Here is a 26,500-nt window from a genome sequence, read left to right as displayed (position 1 = left end):
GTTAGTATCTACCTCTCGTACAAAAGCTGCATGCATCCATGGAACCCAACCATTGGCTGGATATACGTACGAACATCGATTGGAAATCGGCGATTCTCCCTTGCTGAAAACTAGAGGACTGACGTCCTTCCGCTGGCACGCAGGCGATTAGGATTAGCAAGCGAAACGGGTTGTTTCAATATGCTAGGAATATTTCGATAACAATTTACCATAGCTCGTTTCAAACTGGAACTTTGGGCGGGAATTGAAAATAGGTAGAGTTCCATCTAGCAGCAGCTGCCGTTCGGTTATTAGCCGCAACGAAACTCTCGGTAAAGCAGCGTAATGTGACGCAGATATCATTTTTTTTTTATTGAATTTGATTATGCATACGTTGTTTTTCATAAATAGATTAAACAACAACTAACCAATGCACTACTTAAAATGTACCGTAAATAAGTGTACGTAATTAGACTTATTCATTCGTATAGTGTGATCAAAATCACATGAGTGAGGTCTGCTCAAGCAACGAAACATGTGTGACTGATAAGGTTAGGTTAGGTTAGGATAAACATGTGCTTATCGTGCGAATTTATCTATTTCACATAAAACGTATGCTTGAATGACGCTTAATGTGTTTTATTATTTTTCTTTTTAATCTATATACATATATATAGAAAAGGTTATGCAGTCATAAGACTAGAAAAGCAATAATCATAGTTACATTGATGGGAGAACAGTACAGATCTACTAGATAAATAAAATGCTAGCGGCGTATTCCTTAAGCCTCTTCTATGCCAACAGCTAAGCTAGAAATACTCGAACCTATTAGAAAACATGCTTGCACGACTTTGTCTACGTACAACAAAATAATTGACATCCTATAATTACAGTGCATGACATGTGTGCTTCTATCGTTTTTGTTTTAGTTGCCATCCTGGGAGGCTCTTGTAGGACAAGCCGTATGATGAAACGTATTTACCAGAGGAAAAATAATGGCAGTAACGTGCGTCTGCGAGCTTTCCATCCGCAAAAGTATTGCGTGCGTGGCCTGCACGAATGTCTTAGCAGATAATAGAATCGATTACAAACGGTCCATTGGTTTTATCGAGCTAGAACACTCCTCATTTCAGAAAGCAACGATGCGCTAAGACCATGATGTGGACAGAAGCGCACAGCCAACTGCAATCCTTTGCCAGCGATGTATGTAGGAATTATCTCAAACATATGCTCTCGTGTAGATCTCACACAAATAAGCAGTGCTTCCTGTCGTACCGCAGACTTTCCGGATAGGTATACGTTGACAAATCTAGTAGAATTGCTCCACACACGCTGGGAAAAAGGCGAATGGTGTGTGGACTATCTGGATAGAAATTTTTTTCCTCTCTAATTAAAAGCTATTTCAATAGCTCTAGAGGTAAACAATGATACGTTTCATTCTCAGATACGAATAAATATATGCCAACTTGCCACCTCCTAATGGCTGATTATATTCGTCAAAAAGTAGTGAAAAGTTACTCCAGTGAATGAGAGATTAAGGTATCGGGTATTCAAAACGTGCGTTTTACTTTTGTAATAAACTGTCTCCATATCCGTGTACAACTAGTGACATTCTCAATTCCGAATGAAACAGAGGCCTGCAGTTCCATATGCCCTAACCACAGCCCGTTTTTCCCACAGCAACTGCGACCGTCCATTGCGAACGTCGTACTACCCTGTTTCAGAACTCAATAGTTTCTTTAACGTACATAAGTTAACGCAGCAGTTTCTACTAACCACGGCATTAGTTCGAGTCCTACTGTTCAACAACATTTAATAGGAGTACGCAGAATGGGCGCCGACTGGGTCTATGTTGCTTGTAAAGCTCGCGTTTGGCGGGGCTGGATCGATCGCACACTACAACATACCAGCAGCGCCAGCAGCAGACGAGGCATTCTATTTTTTAAATAAGCAAGGCTTCAGTACTACGATAGCGGATACGTTGGCGTCGAATCTGAGGATAGCGTAAGCCTTACAGAACAATAGGCTGCAATTCTCTCGTCTTCGCGTTCACTCTTACAGCTTCGAATGCTTTTGTTCATTGTCGTTAGCTACTTCCAAGACCCGAGTCAATACCTGCTCCGCCACTGTCGAAAATCCTGCTCCGCTACTTCTGTGCAGTACCTTCCTTGATTTCTCTTTTATCCGGGACTCTGCTGTCATAAGCCAGCAAAGCATCGTCGCACAGTCGCAAGGGTTTACTTCTCTGCAATCGGTAGTCGTTGGCCATAGTCTTCAAGGTCTTCTTAGTCTCTTCTCTTTCCTTTTTGGGCCGTCCTGTTCCTTTTTTTCGTGTTTGATTCAGGAGTTTCGCTCGTCTTTGTGCGCCTTGTATCTAAAGAGGAGACCCTCTCTACTGAGAAGTGGCAAACGGCGCAATACGTTAGCTTGGAATTGCCCTTATGTCGATGGCTCGTTAGTTCTAATAAAAAACAATTGATACATAAAGCATGTTCTACCAATCGCCGGAAATTAGTTTCCGTCTTTTCCTGGGTGAAAGACAACTATTCTAGTGGCAATCGATTGTACAAGGGCTAGTCTGCTCCACTAATGTTGTGCCTTGGAGTTCCGGAGCGATAGGTATTGAAGAAGACGTTTATCGGCTGAACATCGCCATGCGTCTATTTTTTTCATGTAACTAAAGATGGTTGCATGAGACCCATTTTCAGCTGAATGTTTTGGCTCAGTAAACAAAACTATCGGGTTATGGGGAAAAAAAGACTCTAACGATGATGAAAAAAGAGCTTCACCCCGATGAAACGGCATTTCTGTTAGTGGAGCTTCACATACTAGGTATTTGCTGCGGTAGTTTAAAGCGGCTCGTGCAGTCCCACTACTTCGGGAGACAGTTCAGTCGACATGCTGTTGAACCAAAAGGGCTTCGCATGATAACAAAAAGAATCCGAGTTCAATTTGCTTCTTTTAAACCAGTCCAATTAGGTCTTGACTATGTAGATAATTATTTATCAACGAGTAGAGCATAGCAAACACGACTAACCTAATAGAGCTTGAAAGCATAAAGGAAAGTTTGAAGCTTCTAATCTAGTTTTGTGCTTTTCTGTATTTGAAGGATCTGTTATTTGTCCCTGGACGAACAGCTTAATAGCTACATAAGACAAATAATATTAGGTATCGTGGAATAGTGACTATTTTTGATACTTTGAGAGGATCCACCAAGCGAAGCTATCTTGGAAGAGCAGCGTTAGCCATCATACAATTTTTCAAAAGTTCTAGTTCACAAGGGGACCCACATAAAGAAGATACACCATTCCTCGACGTTTAGTTTTCGTTAATAAATATAATATTTCGTTCACTCTCTGTGAAAAGAAAGCCACCATAATAGTTTTAGAACGTTCTGTAGCGGGAACCTGTCATGCTCCAGGTTTCGTAAGTACTCTAATTGGACGATGACAGAGACTATCTATACAAATAGATTCCCTGTCTCTGTTAGATCCTGTGCAATTTTTCGTAACACAGACTGTTGGTAATATATTTTTATTGCAAAATCCAGTGTCAAAAAATTATCTATATTTCACTGATTATAATACAAACATTTATGGGTAATAGCAATAAGAAATACGTTAGTGGTATTAATGAAACGGTAGTGATCGAGGCTGTCTAAACATAATGGCGTCGGGCAGGTAAAGCTTATAATACACTGAGTTTAGATCCGTCTACGGAGTCTCGCTCATATGTTGTACTAAAAAAAAGAATCGATACGGAGCAGGGCCAAGCACCTGTATGTTCAGAACAGACGCAAAACGTTGTGAGTGTTTATCATATTGAATTTATAGAGCATTATAATTTTTCAATAAGGATTTGACTGTCGTAGGGTTGACCGATGGAAAATACAAGAATAACACTATGTCTTAATATAATGTAGACTTAGAGCAGTATCCATTTTGCTCTTAGCCAGGAACATTTTTTTTTGCTGTGATAGTACAACGAATTGTTTTTTTGTAGCTTTCTTTGGTATCACCTAGACCATTTTATGGCTTTACGTAATACCTAAATATGGGCAATATGTTACTCAATATCTACACTCACACACATTATCATGCATCATCGATAATGCCCGTTCTGCGTGGACAAAATTAAGAAAGACTATACAATATAATTTACTGCACGCAGAAAACTATCTATTAATTAGCAGTAATCAGCTGACATATTCACGCCACTTTCAACATACGTTTAAGTTATTTTAAGTTTTAATTTACGTAAGGTTGTTTTTCCTCTTTTTTTAAACACCCTTTTTATATTGCTGCAGTATGTTGCGTCTAATGTGTCTTAATGTGAAAAACTTGTGTATGTAACCTGCGTGACTTGACGTGCCTGATTCGAACGTCGTCGTACGCGTTGTTCTTCCCGTTGCTATTGGTGATGGTCTCTCTGAAGACTGATTGTCGCCTCAGTTATCTAGGAAAAAAGCGCAAATTCCACGACTAATTCTAGAAAGCCTCGAATTTAAACTGACGCTCGCCAATGCCATGTTGAAGAGTTCCACGGTAATAAGGAGCGACCGAGCGAACGGCCGAACGATCGAGGGAGGCAAACAATGACTTACATAGACGAACGAAGTAAGCTTCTCGATCTCTCCGTCCCTTCTCGTAATAGCCTCAACCACAGCGATTCACAAAAAAGCGATTTACGTCCACCGCCGTCGGCCAGCTCACTCTGTGAATCGGCCGTACTTTTTTATTCACGTATCACCTCGCGCGTTTTTGGTAGCAGCGACTACTTTCAGTTAAGCTGAGCTTGCCAGCAGGGTTTTAGAAGAATAGGGCTAGAAAAGAAGTCTATTGAAAGTTTTCGCGCTCGCATACCTTCATAGGCTTCAATCTGCTGAAACTACCGTTGTTGCCCCCGTTGAGGCTGCAGTAAGATGTAGTGTACAGCATTGTGCACGTATCGGTGTTGACGCCGCTTTTGTTCTGTGTGCTTTATGCTGTGAAAATAGTCGAGGCGGCATTTGGGCGCTCTGCGATGGTGTAGGAAGGGGCAAGAGTTGCACTTAACTCAATTACATGACACGTCTTCCATTACGCAATGGTAAACAGAGTGAAATCAGAACCACTTATTTTTCTAGCTGGCATAGGCACTAATAATAAATGCACGGCCAGCAAAAAGAGCTTCAGCACTAGCAACAGCCCGACGGTACCTCGTATGGGAGTAATATTACGCCGTTGATTAATATCTGGCAGTCGAACAAATGGAGATCGATCCCTCAAAGTGAAAGGCGTACAACAACAAGGAAGACTCTATAATGAATCCAAAAAAAGACTAATTAGGGCAAGGCCAATAAGGGTAAGTGCGCGTGAAAAAAATTCAAAAAACGGCCTACCGACAGGATGCAGACAAGGAGCAGTTTCCGCATGTCGTAGTTCTTAGACTAGAATAGTTAGTTAGTAACACAGTATGATATAATTAAGCATAATTATATCATACTGTGTTATGTAAAGCGCACAAATGACAGGCTGCTGATAATATCAAATGGAATATCATAATACAGGTTATTTATTGCAACCTTCCGAGTCAATAGCAGCATCAGATCAATAACTTGTCCTTGCTTGTACTGCTGTGGCAGTTATTCCTAATCATAACTTAAGACGAAAATCTTACTGGTGTTGGGTGACGATTTTCGCAATAAGCACACTAAAGTTTATACTTGAACTGTACACCTGACATAATGCCTTAGTTCAAAAAATTAAAAAAAGTCTTGCATTCAATCCATATTTCTAAAATAAGTTAGAGCATGGAGCTTTAAAGTGTTCGCACCGCTCAGTTATCAGTGGGCAAAATTTCTGTAGTAGAACAAACCAAATGGGCTGCCTCCAGCGATGTTGATTTTTAGTGGGTTTTTAAATGGAGACGCACATACACACTGTGTGCATAATCATTTATTTTCCGCCTGTGAACATTGTGCGTTCATGTTAGCAGTGGCAACAGTTCGGCTTAAATAATACTGAATTGTAGCCAGGTCGTAACAAAGATCGAGTTCCTTGTAGAAGGGCGTTCTCGTTGGCGCTGTCGGCCCTCCAATGTCGGTTTTTCGGCTGATAGTCGGGCTTGCGCTGCCGGATGCCTAAACATTAGCGGAAACAGTACAAAAAAGCTGATCTGCTCAGCGTATATGGCCCCTTCATTTTCTATTCTCTATGTGTTCAATATTACCACGATAGTTCTGGCCATCATTACTCTCAGTAGCAGCCTGGTATTTGGCGACGCTTCACTTAACGATGCAATTTCGAATAATGCTCTTTCGGCGCGGCACCGATCCATGTTAAATAGGTGAAGAATTTTGTTTTTCGTTAGACAAAGACAGGGTTGTTGCGTAAAGTGTATTTGTCATCATCGACGAAATAGCGTCACAAGGCCGAATGGTACCTGAGTTTTGTCCTTTTTAGTACTACATGCTCATGTAACAGGGCCAAATCAATGTTTATTGGATACGAAGCGAATCACAAGAAGCGAGGCTGCAATTGTGCATTGTTTTGCAAAAGTTAGACTTGAACTGCTCTGGCAGAAGCTACATTATTATAGAAAAAAAAAATCGAGATTTCATAAGAAAAAAACCAATAGTATCATTATGAAAGATTTGGTTCGTGTGTGCCAAGGTCAACAATATCTGGCGAACGTCATATGCAAAAAACAACAACTTTATATACTTTATAAAGTATTTATATATATATACTTTATATATTTTGGCAATATACATTTCTTAAATGTATATATTCAACGAAAAAGAAGCGCCGACACAAACAAGCGAACGCAGGCATCTGAGGTCTACAGAACGGGCTGAAATTGAATTTTCTTTAGAATGCCAACAAGCGGTGGATTGTTTCGAAATTCTAATTTATTGTAAACGTTTGGAAAATTTAATTGGCAATGTCAGATGTCTATAACAAACGACACCTGTGCTTGCTGTTTGACAAATAGGAGCCCTTTCGAAAATCGCATACAACATCTTGGCGTCATGTCTAAACGTACGGCCTAGTGATAGCGCGCAAAATTCGAGATCGGGTTCTAATTAGAATGAAGATGGAAGGGGGTTAAGCCCAGCATATTTCAATTATAGTTGCCTGTCTACACAATGGCTAAACCGTATGCGAGTATAAAACTTCTCTCTATTACGCCCGTACGTCTACACCGAGACGTCACAATCTCATACGATCCGTTTATTTAGACGAGGACATATTTACAAACTGATTTTCTAGGGCCTGTTTGGATATATCGATTGTATGATTGGGGCAAACGGCTCCTATTGTGCCAGGCATGACTTTATCTGCTACTTCTGGTACCAGATGAAGGTCAATCCTTTGGGGATCAAAACAATCGACTTGTCATGGCAAACGACAGTGCCTGGTAGTTGCAATATGAGCGAAGATCAGCCAATTCCAGCCAGAAGCAAGCCAACTACCAAACTAAGGACAGTTCCTTTTTTTTTGCGCAAATAGAACCAGCTGCGCCATTGCCAGTTTTCATAACGCGGAAAAGAGTCTCACCGGCTCCCCTAAACACTGGGACAATCCCAATGCGGTTTAGACTAAAAAGCTATAAAATTCGTCAGAATGACTTGTAAGGCATTTTTGATGTATTTGGGTCTTTGGTTTTAAGGGCGGTTTTGTAGACGAAGATAGTGATTTTCCGTCGGGTCGTTCATGTTCCTTTTTGCTGTTTCAAGTCTTGCATTTTTTAGGACTTACCTCTGTTATGAGCTCAAAATTTAACTCTATCGGAACGTTGCGTATGTGGAGTATTTGAATGTGTCTTCAATGACCTCATACCTATCAATATCGCGGCCTCTGTTACTTGGCTAGGTTTAGCTAATAATTACATCATATTACAGATACTCGAACCTTTTAGATGTATCTTTTCGCCGGCCAACGTCAGTGCGTGTATTTAGAATTTACGGACTTTAAGCGGTCGTCTATCCACGGCCACAGAGAGATGGTGCAATTGGTAAAATTGCCAAGTGTGCTGCTTATAAATGGGTTAAAAAGATTTTTAATCTTTTTAACCCATATATATGGGGCCGCAATGGTTTGTGTGATAACTAAGAAGACACTGTTGAAAGTCATGCTGAACTACGGTATCCATAATATTTTCTCATATTTAATGTACATATGATTATTTTTGTAATATTAACAAATTAGTAATGATAATGGGAAATAGCCTGTATGGTCAAAAAGGCATATCAATGTTAGGATAGATAATTTTAACGTAGTATGTAGGACTATAGAGGCTGGAGAGAGCAGACGCTATCAAAGCCCGCCATCATTTTTCTATCAAATTTATCATTTTACTAATTAATTTTTCATTTACGACGAAATTCGGTGCTTGTATGCCTGTGTATACGTTTGAACAATGCTATGCCAACCACTTTGACAATAGGATAGGGTTTACCAGCGAGTTCTACTTAGGTAGTTGTAGAGATCCTGGCTATAAACCTTGTTTTTTTGACTCGAGTAGCGGGTCAGAAAGAAATAATGTATCCGTTAAGTTTAGCGCTAACGATAATTCTGATAATAATTGTACCAGATGTCGCTAAGCTTTGCTAAAGAGAAATAACAACTAAACAGGCCCATTAGGCTATACCTGGTGGAAACTAATATTTAGGTTTAATTTAATCTATATTGTAGCTTGCCAATTGATCTGTACAAACCATTGGCAACGGACACTGGCGCTTGCCGTTCGAACATTTCCAAAAAACTATGATGAAGGACCTGGCTGAAGGTCAGTTGAAGAAGCACAACTTATTTTAAATAATTACTTTTATTGGAAAATTCGTCCTCCCAGCTGAACCCTACCAGCTCATCCATGGGCCTTACTCTGCATCGTTTACACGGATAGTCGTTTCCAGCTCGTAATAAGCAAACGCTTCCAATAGTAGCTGCTTTATGGATATCTAAGTGCCTGTTCATATATATTTGCAGGACACATTTTGCTCGAGGCAGACGGGCAGATTACTCACAGGAGCTAATGTGATAGAATTTTTTTTATCGGTTGTTTTTAATTACAGATGTAATAATATCTTAAGCTGTTATCGTTTCAATCGAACTTTTTATTCCTTTACTCAGAGTACTCCTTCTAACACGCACCGGATTACTCAATTAGTTTTTGGTATTTTTACTTATGATTATGTTTTTATATATTTATTTATACATATTTATTTACATTTATATACATAGATTTTACACATATTGGCCTATATATAATGTTTTTGGCTAAAAAAATTTCCATTCCTAATGTATTTTTTCGGTTTCCTTAAACAATGAAAATAAAACCTCCATTTGAGGTAACCCACACACGTATGATTAATAAAAATTGCTTTTAACCTTGAATATTGTAATAGCGCAACATCTATACATATTACCGAACGTAATTACATCTACCCTCGGTCTAAAGTACGAGATAGGTTGTTGCGTGACGTTTCGCAAATTGTTACGGTTGGTCACTTAACTCGAATGATTGGTAGAGGTCCGATTTGACTACAAAATAGGTATCAGCGTTTCTTTCCGCTATGGGCAAATGTACTTATAACTGGGCTTTTCTTTTATTTACCATCTCAGACTGGAGGCCTGTTTAGACTGCATTAAAAATTTGAGAAATAGAAGTGCTATAGTAAACCCCCTAGGGCCGTCCGTAATTTCGTTTTATAGGTGCCCCCAATTACGTGCTTGTGGCGTAGCAATTTAGACAAAGCCTGTACGATAGATAAAAATAATCATAGTTAAAGTAAACCTTGTTATACATTATTGTTACTATTTTTTAATTTGTTACTATATATAGACGATTTAGTGTTCATGGGCTCTTTCCGCCGGCTGTACAGATTCCCAATCATTCGCTCAATACGAGTTACATACACACGATACGTAAACGAACTTTCAATTCATAGCTAAATCGGCAACTGTTTCACTGATGGCGGCTATTAGGAACCGCGAGCGGTTAATAGAAACCCAAGCTTTCTTGTTTGACACGGACGTTTAACGGGACGTGTACATTGCATAAGCAACGTTAAGGATATTGTCAATTAGGATTCTCAATGTTAACGTTTTTTAAGTATAGGAAAACTGAAAAAGTATACTAAAGGAAAATGTATACGTTATGTTCTCTTGTGAACTTCTTCCAATATGCAAATATGGTTCGTTCCGTTGACTTCAAAGTCAGTTATCGTCTTAATGAACATCCGTGTAGCTTGTTGATTATACCATAAATCTGAGTAAAGATTTCCGTGTATTTTGCCGTTGCTCCTCTGTCACTCGTAGCTTTTTGATTATTTTTGCTTTAGCCAGACGCTGCTTGCAAAATTTTGAGCCCGCTGTTAGAATGTATCCGAGCCAAATTCCTCTCAAAAATACCTTTGCACAGATCCTGATATTTCTTGCTAGCAGAATTAATATTCGATGAACTATCTTGTACTCTAAAAGGCAGCTATCTAATTGTGGGGCTATGCCCTTTACGCTGATGAAGTGTCCCCTGTGGGTAGTCTTGGGGACTAGCGCGCAGCAGCAAAAAACTATCTGTACAGCATGATATAGCTTCGCGTCATGTCAGCTTTGGTCTACGAGGGTGACAGTTGGGGGCAGTTGTTAGGATTTAAAAACCTGAAATCAAAAAGCTTCAAGGTTAGAGTAAACGTCTACCATAGACCGGAACAGCATAGGTAAGTGCGTAGAATCTGAATTAAATCAAACGATCACGAGAGGTTTCTCTATAAAGCCTCTTTGATCCAGCCAACTGATGAAACCATTAAAGACACAATTACTAAAGTGTTCAACTAACAATTAAGGTGATCAGGTTGATTCTACTGTAAGAAGGCGTTTAGGTGCCAAGCCCGCATTTCATTTACCCTATCGTCGACGCTAGAATTCCGCCTGTTCAATAGTGAAACTTTTCCAGTTAACTATGTAAGTAAACCGATGATGAGAATACGAAAGATGAGGCCGAGAATGAAGAAGAATAGCATTAGCGGGTGTGAATTTGTAGGTTCGACGCTCAAACTGGAATTCGATTAAGTAAAACTTTGTTATTTAAATTAAGACATATTAGCAAAATGCTTGTAACAGGGAATCAGGCGTATATTTACTTCAATATGATGTTTAATACGATCTTTGTAAAATTTTTCCCTATTGACAATTTCATCAATTTACGATTTCCGTTTCAGTTGATTATATATGACGGTTCTCATTGTGTATTTCTAGTATCAGCGATCTTTCACTTCCTTTTGTCGGCGCTCGTTTATTTCTCCTGAACTATCCCAGATTGGTACGAGTTCCTCTCAATTCCTTTACTTTTTATGCGACTTTCGGCGTCCGATCTGTGGAAAAATCACTGATGAATGCGCAGGATAGGAGGAACAAGTCTGCAAAGGATTTGCAAAGTTACTTTGCGCCGATACCAGTTGCCTTCGATTTTTTATTGCATTCCCTAAAGCAAACAATGAAATCAGGAGTGCCTGAAAGCTGCTGGGCGCGGTTAAGAAGAAAACGATGGTTTTAAAATTGGCTGATGTAGCTTGTTTTGTCCTGCAGGATTTCTGAAGCAGTTTTGCCTACCGGCGTCAGACGTACGACAGCCCCCATAAAAAGAAAGATATGGTAATATCAGCGAATCCCCATCAGCGAAGTGTTCGGCGAATGCCGTTATTCGATTAGAATTTCCATGGCATCGACTACGATAACCCTAAAGTAATACCATGTACACAGCTTTTTGCTCGACGGAAGGTATTCTCGTTGATTGAGCGTTGAGATAGGTTCCCGAATAGGCCCTTGAATCCGTGAAAGACTTGTCAAAGCCTGCTTTTTTTCACACGGTAGTAGACAGTAGTAGAAAGACAGGTGGCAAATATCGCACTTGCTTAACACGTTTTTTCTTCACCGGGTGTAAATCCTTGCAAGTACATTTTTATCAATTTTGAACAACGGGCGATAGGGGCATTTATGGTACCATATATAGGGCATAGTATAGTCCCGATAAAGCCTGCGCACAGGTAGATGAGCACGCGTGCTCATACACTGGCCAACCGAAAAATAAAATGTGGAATCTATCGCAGCTTTAGCAGATAATAGAGAACAGTACAGCAACGAGACAACACTCAGGGAGCCTGAAGCGAAAAGATCCGTTGGCGTGCTTTTATGTATTCGTCTTATCTAAATTTGCTTTATATGTTGTGTGCCTTGTTAGCGACACCCAATGATGGTAGCACTGGCGTTAATGTTGTGGTGAAATAGAAACTGAGGTACTTTGCAAGCACGACGGCTTATCCAAGATTTAGGGCCTACCCCTGACTAAAGCGTACTAGTGTAACAGTAAATCTACACAAGAATAGACGTTTTTGCCACGTTCTAACCTAATTTCTCCTGTTCTTTATTTTCGTTTTCTCCCTGCTTCATTTATTTTTTAGCTTGTCTGCTTCCTCACCCCACTGTCGGCTGCTTTACTCAACCGCATACTATCAGATTGTAATTTACCTACGCCAATAACGGCAGGCCAAATGGCTTGCAAACTTGACGACGTGGTACGTTTTAGCGCCCTAGGATAGCTCGCCTTGACGGTAGCATTTCTACAACAAAGAACGAACGTCGTTCTGTTTGTTGGTGCCGAAAGCCTCCCCGAACACCATACGTTCAGTTGTTTACTATTCTTGACAACTGAGCCTGTTAACGATGGCACACAGCCGTAATTTGCCTTTACCCCTCCAAGAAGTCACCAAAACAGTTAGCAGCCAATGTTTCCCCTTTGTTAAAGTATGTTTCAGCTTAAGTAGAGAAAATACTGCCATTGTGAACAGCTAATTTCGAGCGCTGGCTGACCAGATAAGAATGCTAATAGATGGATTTATTTCTACAGTGATATTCAAATACTAAACAGATAGTCAATGCACAATTTAAAAATTGTAATAGCGAGAGATGGCTTAAGAGGAGGAAATTTAGAGAAGGAAAGTATATTTATATATATTGTTTCTATATCTAATCATACTTGTCGTATACTATATATATATATATATATATATATATACAGATAGATATGGTAAAAACATCTCATGAGAACTTTGTCTATGTTAATTTGTTTAACGACAGAATACCAAAACAAAGTGAATTCGTTTGTATGCGCCTCAGTCGTCCCTTGTTACGCGTTATTTTTATGTCCCAGTTTGCACACTCAACTTGTTTCGTCCAACCTTCACTCCTTGGCCTCGCGGGAATCTTAGATCAAGCGGTCACAATCCTACTTGCATACATATCTAATTGACTAATTAATAGTTACATAGACTCAGCGACAGAACGGAGTAGCGCCGAAGCGCCCACTTCAATCGGCTTTCGTCAGCCATTGGTTAAAATTCAGACGGATAGCTAAGTTAATTTTCTCTCTGTTGCAACACTGACAAACATAGTTGTTTGTAATCCGATATAACAGCCGGGCGAATGTTATTGTAACTTGGATAGTCTTAAGCTAAAAAAGAAAGAGCACACAATTTTCAATGAGGACTTGCGATCGGTAAGATAAATCCTATAGTATGCTAAATCCACTGTACAAAATGCTGTCTTGTGCGCCACGTCGTTTGAAATTTTCACCAGCCTTTTCCGCGAGGGTTTGACCGCCCCCCAGAGAGGCTTGAAGCATAATATAGGATACATTTGAGCTGGCAAGTACACAAATACAGTAGGGATGCACTCACAATCGTTGGAAACACGCAAACTGAAATCAACGAATATATCCGTCCGTAGTTATTGTCGGATCTGCATTCTTTATGACGTACTCCTAATCCTAATGCGCTTACCTGATCCATGGCTATCCTGTGTACAATAACGTTGCTAGCTCTAATGTATTTCAAATAATTTAACAGCGCATGTCATAGACAAGAGTTTATCGTAAATTTAACAGCGCATGTCATAGACAAGAGTTTATCGTATTCGAGCCAGATATCGCTAATTTCTGCTCGACAAATCCTAATCGATCGAACCAAAGTTAAGCAGACGATACGCTTCGAGTGCCGTCAAAATTCGGCAACGCACCCGTACGTGCATTTTTGTGCCATCATTAATTCGTTAATTTGATTAATTATTTTCTATACCATTGCAATCCGCATATTGGAGTGCTCTCCCTACGGACAAACGCAGGCAATCATCGTACTGATAGCAATGGTACCCTAAATCTAACTAGGACCAAGGAATTTTTTGCGGGTTGGCCTACGTCAACTCACTCAGTAGCCATCAACTGGACGTAATGCCGACGTCACGACTCGGCAAGTGTCACATAATACTGCTTACCATGGAAGTCCTTCATCGTCCGACAAAGCTTGAACGATCTCCCAACATACAGAAAGTTGATCTAACTCCGCTCCTAAGTCCTCCCCTTCTCCTCTTTTTGGTAAATATTGACCTACTAATAGGTTTATAGCGACACGAAGCGACCAGCCAATGCGATTATTGCTACTGCCCCTCATTATAGTCAAGATCATTATCTGTGGGATAAGTAGCCGCTCATTGTTCCAATCATATGAAAGTAATCATTCTTTAATTTTAAAACAAGTGATTGTTGTGTGCGCGTACAAAATTTAGGACAGATATTGGTTTAAATTCAAGTCCTGGTCTAGCCGCATTTTCCTCTGTGTTGAAAACCAGTCATGTGAAGCAATTTGTTTTGAACTTACGTTCAAAACGTAAAGTGAACAATATTAATTTTTAATATAACTAGAAGCAACAATTGTTCATTGTATCTCAGTATCGTAAATTGGAGGTTACACAGAACGCTTTTTTCGGTTAAGAATGTTTTTAAAAGACTCGAAATCTCCTGTGATAGGTATTCTTTGCTTTCGAACGCGTAGAGTATCTTCAGCTCGTACCCTGTGACGTTTTGATTCGATAACAACGTTTAGTACTCAAAGCTAACTTAGTAAAGTATTTCACAATTTACGAACTGTTTTTAGAATAAATTCTAATATAATTACTTGTGCTTACTAATGATAATTACCTATTAAAGAGACCTGAATTAACTGATTGCACTTAACACGAAACTTAACATGAATAAAGTTAATTACAATTAAAAATGATGATGGCCTCCTACTTGCGTTGAAGCAGCCCTCTTACTTAGCAACAATCATACGTATAGAAGTTTACTCGTAGTGCATCCTTTGACGAAACGTCCTCATAGCACTTCGTTTCACCTGACAACGCTTACGTCTACGTCTTCAACGAAAAAAAGTCCTCTAGTAAGACTAATCTTCGTAAGACAATCAATCAGATTCGAACAGGTGGAAGCTTCAGCGAATAACAGATTTAAGAAACAGTCTGAATAGAAACAGTCGTAACTAGCCGTTCGTAGCAACGTTTAGAAGAGCACGCATCGATTTTACGCACCGTCGACATGATAGCATAACGCTAGTCAGGTTGTGGTGTAGTAACGCAATTCAATGAGGTGAGAGCCGAGCTCCTGATGAATTCAGCTTTAATGTCCTCAAAGGAGGCGAAAATTATATGCTGTAATGATACAGAACCCTTATCGGGTCCTAAGAGTTGAAACTAACTCTCTCTCTCTCTCTCTCTCTCTAGCTTGCCAGCGACTTTTGCACTTCGACAATTCAGGTTCTGTTCTAACTATCGGATTGTAGCTTTACTATAGGTGTTTTATAGCCAAGAATCTGAACGTAATAGGTAAGAACGTTTCATGGACTGAACACCAACATGAAAAATATTTACAGTTAGCAGCTCGATATTGTACAATACAAATCATCTGAGTTCGCAGCAACAAGGATGGCCTAATTTTTCCTAAAGCTTAGTGATTTTTCTATTAAATCCAGACAAATGACTCGCCTTTAAAATTGTTTCGCTTTATCGTTGTTCAATCTTTTCTTTTCTAAACCTGCCGAAGCGTACGTAGAATGTGGCTTTTATGCCCGTAAAAACTGTCATCCATGCTTGTCTTGCATTTAGGGATCTTTTACTGAGTTATTTTTTTATAGTTACGTGGCAAGGGCATGGTTACCTAGAAGGACATTGTTAGGACAATTCCTTCGAAGAATACTGATTCGTGGCGTACTGTTTCTAGTTTTCGATGGCTTGGTTCTGTATCGCAAGCCCGTCTAAAATATGGAACCTCAAGAGCCGCAAATCCGTTTCGATTCTGCCAGAAATATGGACCACCGCAATATGTGACAGGTTGATAAAAGGCTCAGCTGGGCATTTAATACCATATCGATGAGAGGCTCAAGAGCTGATCGAAGTGCAGTGTAATTGTTTTATGGAATCTGTATCAATTCAACAATCTAAACTATCAAAAATGTAACAAGAAGCAAAAACTCTTAAAAGATTGGCGGCCTAATTTTAGAAACAGTCAGCTTGCCCCTTGTATAACTTCTTAATCTTTTACAAATAAGATACAATCACTTCTTTAGTTTTTAATTAACCTTTCGACAATGATGTCCTGCATCATAAGGTAGTTCCGCTTGCGGATGGTACTCTGGCTCAGTCAAACACCTAAGTTGATGACGGTAAGGGTCTTTCCAAATGGCTCATAGTTAGATTTTAATTCGCCACCAATGGCTTTGTGTTTACCGGCCGTAAAAAATGCTATGCACCGATCGAAACTCATTCAATACTGGATTCTACGATATTTATTTCCCCATATTTATCCAATATGTTTAAATGTGAAGGCGTAATTTTAGACATTTAAGATAAACGAGGCCGAAAACATACAGCGGCTTCGTAAATCATTATTTGACTTCGGCTCTGCTCGCGGCAGAATGGCAGGTGTCTACGCGTTCTCTCTTTGCAGTGTTGATGTCTATTTGTTCGTTTGTTTTGGTGTTCGCCGTATCTCTATCAAACCTCTTCTATTTTATTTTGTCGTAGTCTCTAGTGGTAGAAAGTCAGTATTGAGAATGCTTAGGTCTTTCGAAGTTCGAGCCCTTTTCAGCCTGTTCCCGACCAAGATTGATTTCGGCAAGTAGCTCTCAGCGGAAAAATCTTAGCGCAAAGCTTTCATCTCATGTCTTGAGCAGCAACGAACATTTCCAAATAATTGCCTTAAGAGTTATCGGTTAGCTTAGTAACTGATCGTTCTCATTTGTCGTAAATAGCAGAACGTAATAACAGATACAAGTGAAGCAATCTAGATCGAGCGAAACGATCTTTTACAATCAATTAAAACTTCAAAAACATTTCGTTAAGCCTAATCCTAAATTTTCAAGGTTATAATTCTAAACGCGCGTAACAGTACAAGGTTTGTCCGTATTATTCTAAACGGTGTTACAAATGTGAGAAGAGAGACCTCTGGGATCTGTGTTTACTTCAAAAAATGTATATATAAAATTAGTTAGGAAACGACCATTTGCGAGTGATCTGTCGGGTAACGTCCACGGTGCCCTGAATCGAACAAGACTCTCTGCTACATCATGCACTAAACAGCCGTGATGTATAATGAGTCCCGCTGAATGGCTAAAATGAGAGCGAAGGAACCCAAGCACTGGGATCCAGTCAACGAAGACGATGAGCGGACTTAGTTTCCGAGTGTTACGTCTGACACTGCGTCGAATAGCTGACGCTAGTACAAATCGTATAGGCGAAAGTAGTTTGATATGTTTCCAATAAAGCTAGTCCATGCCCCTCAGTGTGGGATATGCTTTTATTTCTTTAGTAAAAAAAAGTCCTGAATTAAAAAGACGTAGTGAACGCTTGAAGACCTACAATCGTATGACGTTCCAAATGGCACTACAGTTCTTGCTGAGTACAATGCGTACAGCGATAGGTCTCTGAAAAAACCAAATAAGAAAAAACGCTTTTTTATGGAATTGTATTTTTTTAACGTGTTCACGCAAACACGTTGATGGTTGAGTCTTATGTTTAAATGATGTCTTTACATCTAGTAGCCGAACTTTGCCTTAGCTTTCCGACAATCGGTAGGTACGTGTAATTATAATTTACTGCTTATCGATCCAACACGCAGTCATAAAGCAAGCCGCTCGCTGGGGCCTTTAGAATTACAGGGTTATCAGACGATGGATCAATTTTACTTAGAAAAATTTAGTTTGCGACAACGGAAAATAAGTCTATTATATTCTAAGTAGTTACGTACAGTGCAGTGTCCTATTAGAATTTCTGTGTAGAATTTGTCTTATGGTCTATGTTAAGCAATAGACACGTGGACATCGTTGTGGCGCGGCATCATCCCCGTTTTAATCATATCGTATTGACCATTCCTTTGATATGTTGTTTATAGAAAGAAACACTTACTTTGTATCGATAAGCGTAAATGTTTGGCCAATCGGGATAGCTGATCTGATCTCATCAGGCCGACTGGGTAAACCTGACCCGGTGCGTTTGTCGAAAACAGCCTTGCAATATACGTTGCATTTGCTTGCTTAACTTCTAAATTAGTGTGGACATAGGCCCATATCTAGCTGCTGTACCCAGTTCACTTTAATCCGAGCTACTCTGAGAGGAAGCGGGAAGGAGTCCAACTGCTTAGTAATTATAAGAGACATCCTTTAAGTCTCATTACTTAATTAAATTATGGTAGATATGGGCTGCGGTTATTTTAGTCGCTATTCTTAAACGTTATATGCTACATGATCACTTTATTATTATGAACGAAAGTATTATGAATACTTTCATCTCATGGTGGTAGTTTCAGAGGCTTCAATAATTAGAAGCGACTGACCTGCGCGTACGACGACGATCTGATACGGATAGGTGGCGATTAAATTAAATCTCAGTAGGGCTCCGATTACGAGTATGAACTATTTAATTTGACTTAGTTTTTTTTTACAGCTATTTTGCCGTACAAATAATGCTCGAACAAGTACTGCAATTAGGTCTGGCGCTTTGATTATGGCCGTAAAAAATAAAAAATAACAATAGATAAAATGTACAGTGAAAATAGTATTAAAAAAATAATGAAGGCAGCCTAAGCTTGATCGCGTCTCAAATTAATTCTTTAACTACGTATGTATAGTTGCTATTCGCAAGCAACGACCACAGGTTTCTGCGAGATTCTCAAGGATCTTCCGTGACCCTAAGAGACTGCCAACGACAGAAATGAGTCTGATTGGCGCAGGCCCAGTCGTTGCCTGCAAGAGTATTGCTCCACTCAAAGCCTTCAGATGTCAGATTGGCATTCTGATGATGACAGATCGACGCCATCAATAAAGTAAAGTTCATGTAAATCCTAATGTCTCCGTCCACACTCGATTACTTATGAGATAGGTAATCGAGTGTGGATGGAGTGCCTTAAACGTAAGCGCCTTAAAAGAGGATCATCTCTGTGATTGAACTGGCCATCGAATTAGCTGCTCGAGTCGACTGATCGAATACAGTACTATAACTGCTTGGTACAGAATAGTTTTTTTATTACCATTTCCTAAAAACACACAAGCGATTTTAAGGTCACATACTCGTAGGTAAAAAAATGCACTAATATTATTGGAGACGTAAATTTTTTTCGTCGACAACAAGAGTAAGTAAGTTAGTTGCCCTAGTAGAGAATATTTCAAAAGTACAAATGCAATAGATCACACAGAGATACAATTCTCTCTCTGTTCCCTATAGACTCAAGGTGATCCCAATGATACAAATGTTCTTAAATGTTTTTACCGATGAAAATCAAGTAATACAACTTTGAATGCTACCACTAACATACACCACAAAACCAGTATGATTATATTAAGGGAAAGGATGTGTAGTTCAAATGGCCCTTAATTCGATTGAAAACATACTTCATCTCGGATAGTTTACGTGTCGGAGTTCGGATATTGTTGACACGCACGGGCGGGTTCGTCGTAATTATAGCGATAGGATCTAAATATTTTTAGATGCTACCTAACTTGAAATTAACATGCAGTATCGCCGTTCAACACTGCTACAACCCTGTTACATGCTAAACTAGCAATAAGAAAGAGTTTGAGAACGAGCGCTTCAATAGACATTAATTGAGTACTTGATTTCGTCTCTGGAAAGTTGGTCGGCCAAGGCAGATTGTCACATCAACGTCAGACACTCCTATCACACAATTTCAGTCACTTGCGATTCGTCCACGGACCAAATTCAACTTCAGTGTAAACAAAACTAGGCTGTGTAAACAGGGAAACTTCTTGGTTAGCGTCTGCTTAACTGTTGACAAGATGCACCATGGAATTATCATTGATTTAACCAAACGCTAACTAAGAAAGAAAAAGCTATATCAGAAGGCATTTAGTTATTACAGGCTTAGAAAAGAAGACAATAATTTAAAATAGAACCTAATGAGGGTGCCGACTACATGCGAATACCCATTACGGCTGGACGGTTGCCTCTAGACTTCTTACGTAGAAAAGCCAAACCTTTCAAGAACTACCTTGCTATGACCCATCTATCGACTAGGGTTGTTAAAAGCCACCAACGACGCCAGTGTGCCACTCCTAATCTAGTACTGATGACACTAATGTGGAGCCAGCAAATCTTTTTGAGTATCTTTCGTAGAAGGCGGCGGACTTCAGTAGAACACTTAAGGATTTCTCTGCAGTCCACCACAAGCACTGCGCAAAAGAGATCCGCACTCCCATAAGGCTGATTAACTGATGCTCGTTAGACATATAGGGGGTGTCTATATAGCTTTATTTTGCCATAGCAGCCGTAGCGCACAGGGAAATAAATGTAGTTGGGAGAGTGAGATGAGTCAAGAATAAGCGACCAGGATCACCAGCGCCTACAGGCTACAAGCTTCCAGAGATGACTTCACTATTGAAAAATGAGGCCATATCTCTTGACACAAATGATCTCTACCGAACAATTAATATAAAAGCCGATGGTGAAGTCGCGTACTCTACAGCTTCTCAAAGCTCTATATGACTGAGCCTCATATAAACCGTATCACAGCAGACTTAGTATGATTCGACGCGATTTATTCTTATTGTTGCTATTGCCGTTTGAGCCGGTGGCTACGGAAAATTAGTTTTCTGATATATAGACTCGGCGCAACAAACTGGGTCCGTGGATGCAACCCGAAGAAACGCTGTCAGTTGAAGTTCATAACTCATATTCCCCATTAGACACTGCAATCCCATGGTAACTACGAGTCATGATTTTAAGAGCGCCCGATATCTATTCTTTAAAACAATGCTTTACCACAAGTAGTAGCTTCGGGAGTAAACATAAAGAAGAAAATGGAGTTGCGAGAAAGCCAGAAGGGAAAACCTGCCCTAATCAACTCCTAGTAGCTGCACGACATAAACGGCCTATTTAGATCTCCTGATTTTCACCTGATTTGCCGTAATGTGTTTTGATTAAACTTAGAAAATAAGTTCCCCTACATCTCAAACGACCGATGCTATTTAACATTCAAGTATGTTTGTCACAGCGTCATTGAGGTGCAACAAAATACACCAGCGGCATTATCGCAAGAACAAATTCCCTTCGCGAATCCACCACTCAAAGCATACTTGTATATTGATAGGCTTAAACTTTTAAAAACTTATTACTCATAGGCGGTGCCCCTGTTTACAACCTATGCTTGAAGATGTATCTACAAAAAGCAGAGATGGTCCGGACTAAATGAGAAGAGCAGCGTATAAATGGGGATCTGATAAAGAGTCTCTTATCTTTTCACCAATATAAACTTTTATTGATACACAGGATCTGCCGCGTCCTGAAAAGACGCAACGAACAGCCTGAATTGTGCGGTAATTTTTTGATACATTTGGAACAAACACTGAAGTCTACGACTTAAAGACTCTTGCCCAAAAAAATCTTGCAGCTTATGCTATGTCTTTTAAGAATGGAATAAACATCACTAGGAAGAAAAATACGTTCGCAATTGGGTAAAAAACGACGTCTGAACTTACGCTAATCGATGGGTCAAGTGAGTCTTGCATCTTCTGAAGCACCACCTCTTAATGAGAAGTATGGTGCTAGAATCGACTATGGTACGCAAAAAGGTATTTCAGTACTTAAAATGTACAGCATAGGTCGATATATTGATTGTAATTTGATAAATTCTGAAATCAACTCGATCTGATCAAGCGTCGCTTCATAGGATTTGGAAAAGTGGCATCCGCTAAAGACGATTTCACGTCAAGAGATAATGCAATACCGTATTATCGGGTTCCTATCATCAGAAATTAACCCCATCATAATGCGTCAGTCGTCTGATACAAAAATACTATATATCCTTGCTTCTAAATCTCAATGGATGCTGGGGTATTAGTGAGCACGGATGTCATATATTCTAACAAGAAACATGCAAAATGTTTCTCTGCTGGCATTTTAGCGATCCCTCTATTCTACAACGTATAGCAAGGCTCATTTATTATAGCTACAGATGTGTGCTGGTCACAAATGACACCGGAAGTCTGTCCAAGATCGACCTTAAACTGAGCTTGCCCCAATAGGCGCAGCGTGTCGATCATGACGGTACAAACGCAAGGCCGCTCTGCAAGTCAGTGCTAACTAATCATGTGGGTAGAGCATACACCATAGCAAAAAGGCTATTGACGGTGCAATACAACCCGCGCACAGATTCGGGCGGCCGTCGCTAACGAGAGGAAAAATTTGTAATAGGCAGAAAGTTGATTCCCCTGGGAAATATCCCATTCGTTTTGTCGTTGTCCTGTATAACGGTTTACTAGAGGGGAACGTTGCTAAACTCAGGAGAAGAATTTAGTGCATTACAAGTTTCATAAACGTCGCGTAATTCACGAGCGACATCGCTAAACTACTGTGTAAATCATATAAAAAGCATAACCCGCATCCGGAAAGCGACCCAATCCGTGATCCACAGGAGGGAGTTTTACATTCTGAAAGCGCATCGTTGACAGGATTAGTATGGACCGAAATTGTTTTTCCTATTTTATCTGCTTTCCTAGTTACGAAGAGTTCAGTCTTACCCATGCAACGAAACTGCCACAAATTAACGTGTAGGAATTTACTCGATAGCATACGAAACTATCTTCAGTGTTCTTTTGGATTGACAGATGTATTTAGGCCAAGCCACGGACGCCAACGCGCCACTCATCGGTTCATTACTGATTGATATTTATGCCACTGTGCTGCTAATACATAACAACTTCAATAGCATTGATGTAGGCGAATCTGCTGACAATATAGTTACAATAGCCTTATATGTTTTCCTTTTATTCAGATTAATATATCGATGCAAGACGAGTTGAAACGCGGTTTAATCTGTATCGTCCTCGACTTCACGGGTGAAGTGACGAAACAGCAAGGAGTCACGCCATTGTTTCAGGATTCACGTAGCAACATTGTAGACGTTGTGATGTGGTGGACTTTTTGCGCTTGGTAGACTTAATCCTTAGAATGTAATCTTGCTGTCCCTTGTGCTTTGTGTTTCTGTATATAGATTACATTTTTTTGCAAGGTAACCACCGGTTCTATCCGTGATCGCGGTCTTGATCAAACCTAACATGTTTCCTATGATACGAGCAAAATACTTAGTCAAGCGGTAAAATCTGGAAGCAAGCTAATTTCTCTTGCAAGTGAGTCTTTTCATCAGATTAACGGATTGACGCTTGCTCATGGGAAAGCCTTTAAAGACGGGCCAGCCTTTCCTCTTCGAAATCTTTCCACTCTTTTCAACAAAGAGTGAAAAGATTTCGAGATGTATTTGGCTGGCTATACGGAACTTTAATGCAGAGCTGCGAAAATATCGTTGGATTATCGAAGGCTGACATCGAATTATGTTAGTGGTAACCCTTACTGAACTGTTCATTCATTGTCACTCACTTCACACAATCGTATCATGCCGTTTCTTCCATTAACAACGGTAGCTTTCCGTGTTTCTGTCTGAACTTACTGTCTTATTTTGTGTTATTTTTAAAATTCGTGCTGAGCCCCAACCGCGGATCGTTTAAAGGCCTTTTTTAGGCATTTGTAGCTCGAACAAAAAGATATATCGAATATATCTTTTAGACGTTTGCAAAGCAACACCTACATCTGACGGAAATGATGAAAAGCGCCTAGTACATACGAGGAAGTTGCTATCGATTAAACCCTAGCCAACCAATCGAAAGGACGAGCCCACTTGTTCTTGCGTGTCCTGACTGCTAATCGTGAGTTGTTCCTAAGTTAGTATTGTATCATGCCAACGTAGGGTTACGTAGCTAAATTTTAACATACGATAATTAGTGGCAGTAATTGTCAACCTAATTAGAATACTGAAGTAAAATAACATAAATCGATAACTATACCCTGTTTGTAATTAAAAACAGAAATTTAGACTTCGACAGGCGGATCGCTAAGCAGGCGAAGAATGTTTTCACGATCCTGGCTAACCGGCGGATGTGTTATAATCTCTTCATAGAGATCCTCCCAGTCTTTACCTGGTAGCTAAGTATGTGGTCTAGCATTGTTTATAATGTTGTTAATACGTTAGATTATACAGTGAGGCATGTAACACACAACAATTTTATATTCCAGGATCAGACTACTTTATAACGATCCGACATTTCACAATACTTTCTCTCTATTCGAAGTGCGTTTGAACAATAAAATGTGACACGGATATATATATATATATATGCAGCTTTTGAAACCCTTGTGCTTGAACTTTCGGATGCCAGGTGAAAGAGTGTTTACCGCTGTCTGGGCACTGACCCGTCGAAGTTGTTACAAATATAATATTATGCTATCCTTCTGTGCTTGATGGTATGGCAATTAGCTTAGAAAAAAATTGATCGTTTTTATGTATTTCAATGAGCTGATAGATATCCTAATGTAACAAAAATATTTCCCCTTTTTTCCAGCCTAGACAAATTGTATACGTTTTTTTTTGGAATGTTACTACTCTGATTACTTCAGACATTACTCTGATACGCTGTAATTAGCAGCTATTTGACCTCAATCTATTTTTATCGATGTTCTTCTAATTTACTTTTATTATTACTGTGGTTTATTTTTCATCCCACGGCTTATAGATGATCAAACGTACTCATCAGCGCTTGCAATTCGTGTTTGACATTAGTTATACATTAAGTTGTCTAATGTTTTAACGCATTGTCGACGCCGGCCTAAATTATGTCCTACCAGATGCCAAGCACGATATCCATCAGTATTATCAAGAACGCCGGCATTGTAAACATCGGCACAACGTTGAGTTTGCCAGGCTCCTAATTGATCTTTTCATTTCCAGTTCACAAGATGGTACCGAGGGTTTAACCTGTTCGTGCACTGGAGTGACGCTACGGGGCAGCCTGTATCAACAGCTCACTTAGGAAAGACTGTCGCGGGATCATTTTCGAGTAAGCATAAGCAAAATACTTTGATCGTTACTCTGCCTGCTCGGAACAGGGGCTGTAAGATTTAATAGAAAGTCGTAGAACAGTTGCTCAGACGCTTGCAGTCACGGTGCCTCTGAAACAATACCTACCTAGATAATTTTCTAAGTAGCCCACAAATAAGCGAAAATCAGACTCCTGTTATATTTTCATCTAAGTACAATACAAAGTTAATAAATTCGGCAAAATATATTTGAGCTTTGTAAAAACAACTACATCAGGCTGTAGATCCCAAATTTATGAATATTAATCTTAATCATAAAGAAACTAAAGAACCCACCAATGAAATGGCATCTAGATCATTTTCTAAACAAGCTACACGCAAGTCGTAGCCTTCTTTAGTATAAAATCTTTATATAATAATAATAAGGCTGCTTTGTTCCATAAATTCTCGAAGTGTTTCCCGCCAATTAATGCTCGCGCAACGGATAGCCATCGAAAATCTATTTCACGGAAGCTCGATTCCGTATTTTTTGTAACGTCCCCTAGATTTCCCCTAAATGTGGTGTTTTGCAGGACACGCCAAGGCAAGGATTGTGACATACAATTATCATCATTTTTTCCGGCTGTGGAACTCAACTCCAAGAATTTGCTATAGATATTTAAGATGTGGTTGGAACAAACATATAGTGAACCCTAGGACACCTCGTTCTACATTTTTCATGAAGTTCATAATAGAGCAAAAGTACAATTCTATTTGAGGTATTCATTTTTTAAAACTGCGTAGATAATAAGTCACGAACATTTTAACATCTCACCGTTTACCCATCCTTTCTTGATGCCCAATTCCAGGAAAGTTAACTTGAGCGCCAGTTCGAAATTTAGAAATTACGGAATACGTATCCTAGAACCTAAACTCGAGCTTCCTTGACAAAAGTTCATCGGTAGTTAAAGTTTAGCCTGATCACGTCGAGTAAGCAATTATGTAATGGATTCTTTAACGCGAATAAACTATACCAAACAATATATCATGAGCTTAATTTAATGTAAAAACACTTAACGACTTGCTTATAGTTAACGCTGTTACATGAACTGAAAGTAGTATTTAGACACAACTATTAGGTACTTTTTCTAGAACTACGTCGGTGAAAACCAATTATCAATTCTAGTTTCGGCAGATGCGCCTTTCGTAAGCCAAGGACACTCACCAACAAACTCCGACGTCTGGCTCAGAAGAACCAAGACCGAAACTTTCGGAGAACTTTGCAGAATAAATCGATT

At 39.6% G+C, this 26,500-nt stretch overlaps 1 protein-coding gene across 14 annotated transcripts in view; it reads left to right on the top strand.

Annotated features, from left to right (window-relative positions):
* LOC111263046 (uncharacterized) overlaps positions 1–26,245 on the top strand; it is a 32,777-nt gene extending 6,532 nt beyond the window's left edge. For 5 of the 14 annotated variants that reach the window (XR_002682004.2, XR_015312171.1, XR_002681997.2 and 2 more), the window contains 2 exons: positions 25,135–25,243; positions 26,072–26,245. Coding sequence is in view for 2 of the 14 variants with exons in the window: in XM_086969471.1 (XP_086825597.1) it covers positions 25,135–25,243; positions 26,072–26,085 (123 nt within the window). In the remaining 12 variants the exon portion in view is untranslated. The other 9 variants (XR_015312173.1, XR_015312169.1, XR_002681996.2 and 6 more) reach the window with 8 other exon arrangements.
* The last annotated feature ends 255 nt before the right edge of the window (positions 26,246–26,500 follow it).

The sequence above is a fragment of the Varroa jacobsoni genome, unplaced genomic scaffold, assembly GCF_002532875.2.
Source record: "Varroa jacobsoni isolate VJ856 unplaced genomic scaffold, vjacob_1.0 scaffold_75, whole genome shotgun sequence".
Taxonomy (NCBI): Eukaryota; Metazoa; Arthropoda; class Arachnida; order Mesostigmata; family Varroidae; genus Varroa; species Varroa jacobsoni.
The sequence above is the reverse complement of the archived record's forward strand: the minus strand, read 5'-3'. Positions and strand labels throughout refer to the sequence as shown.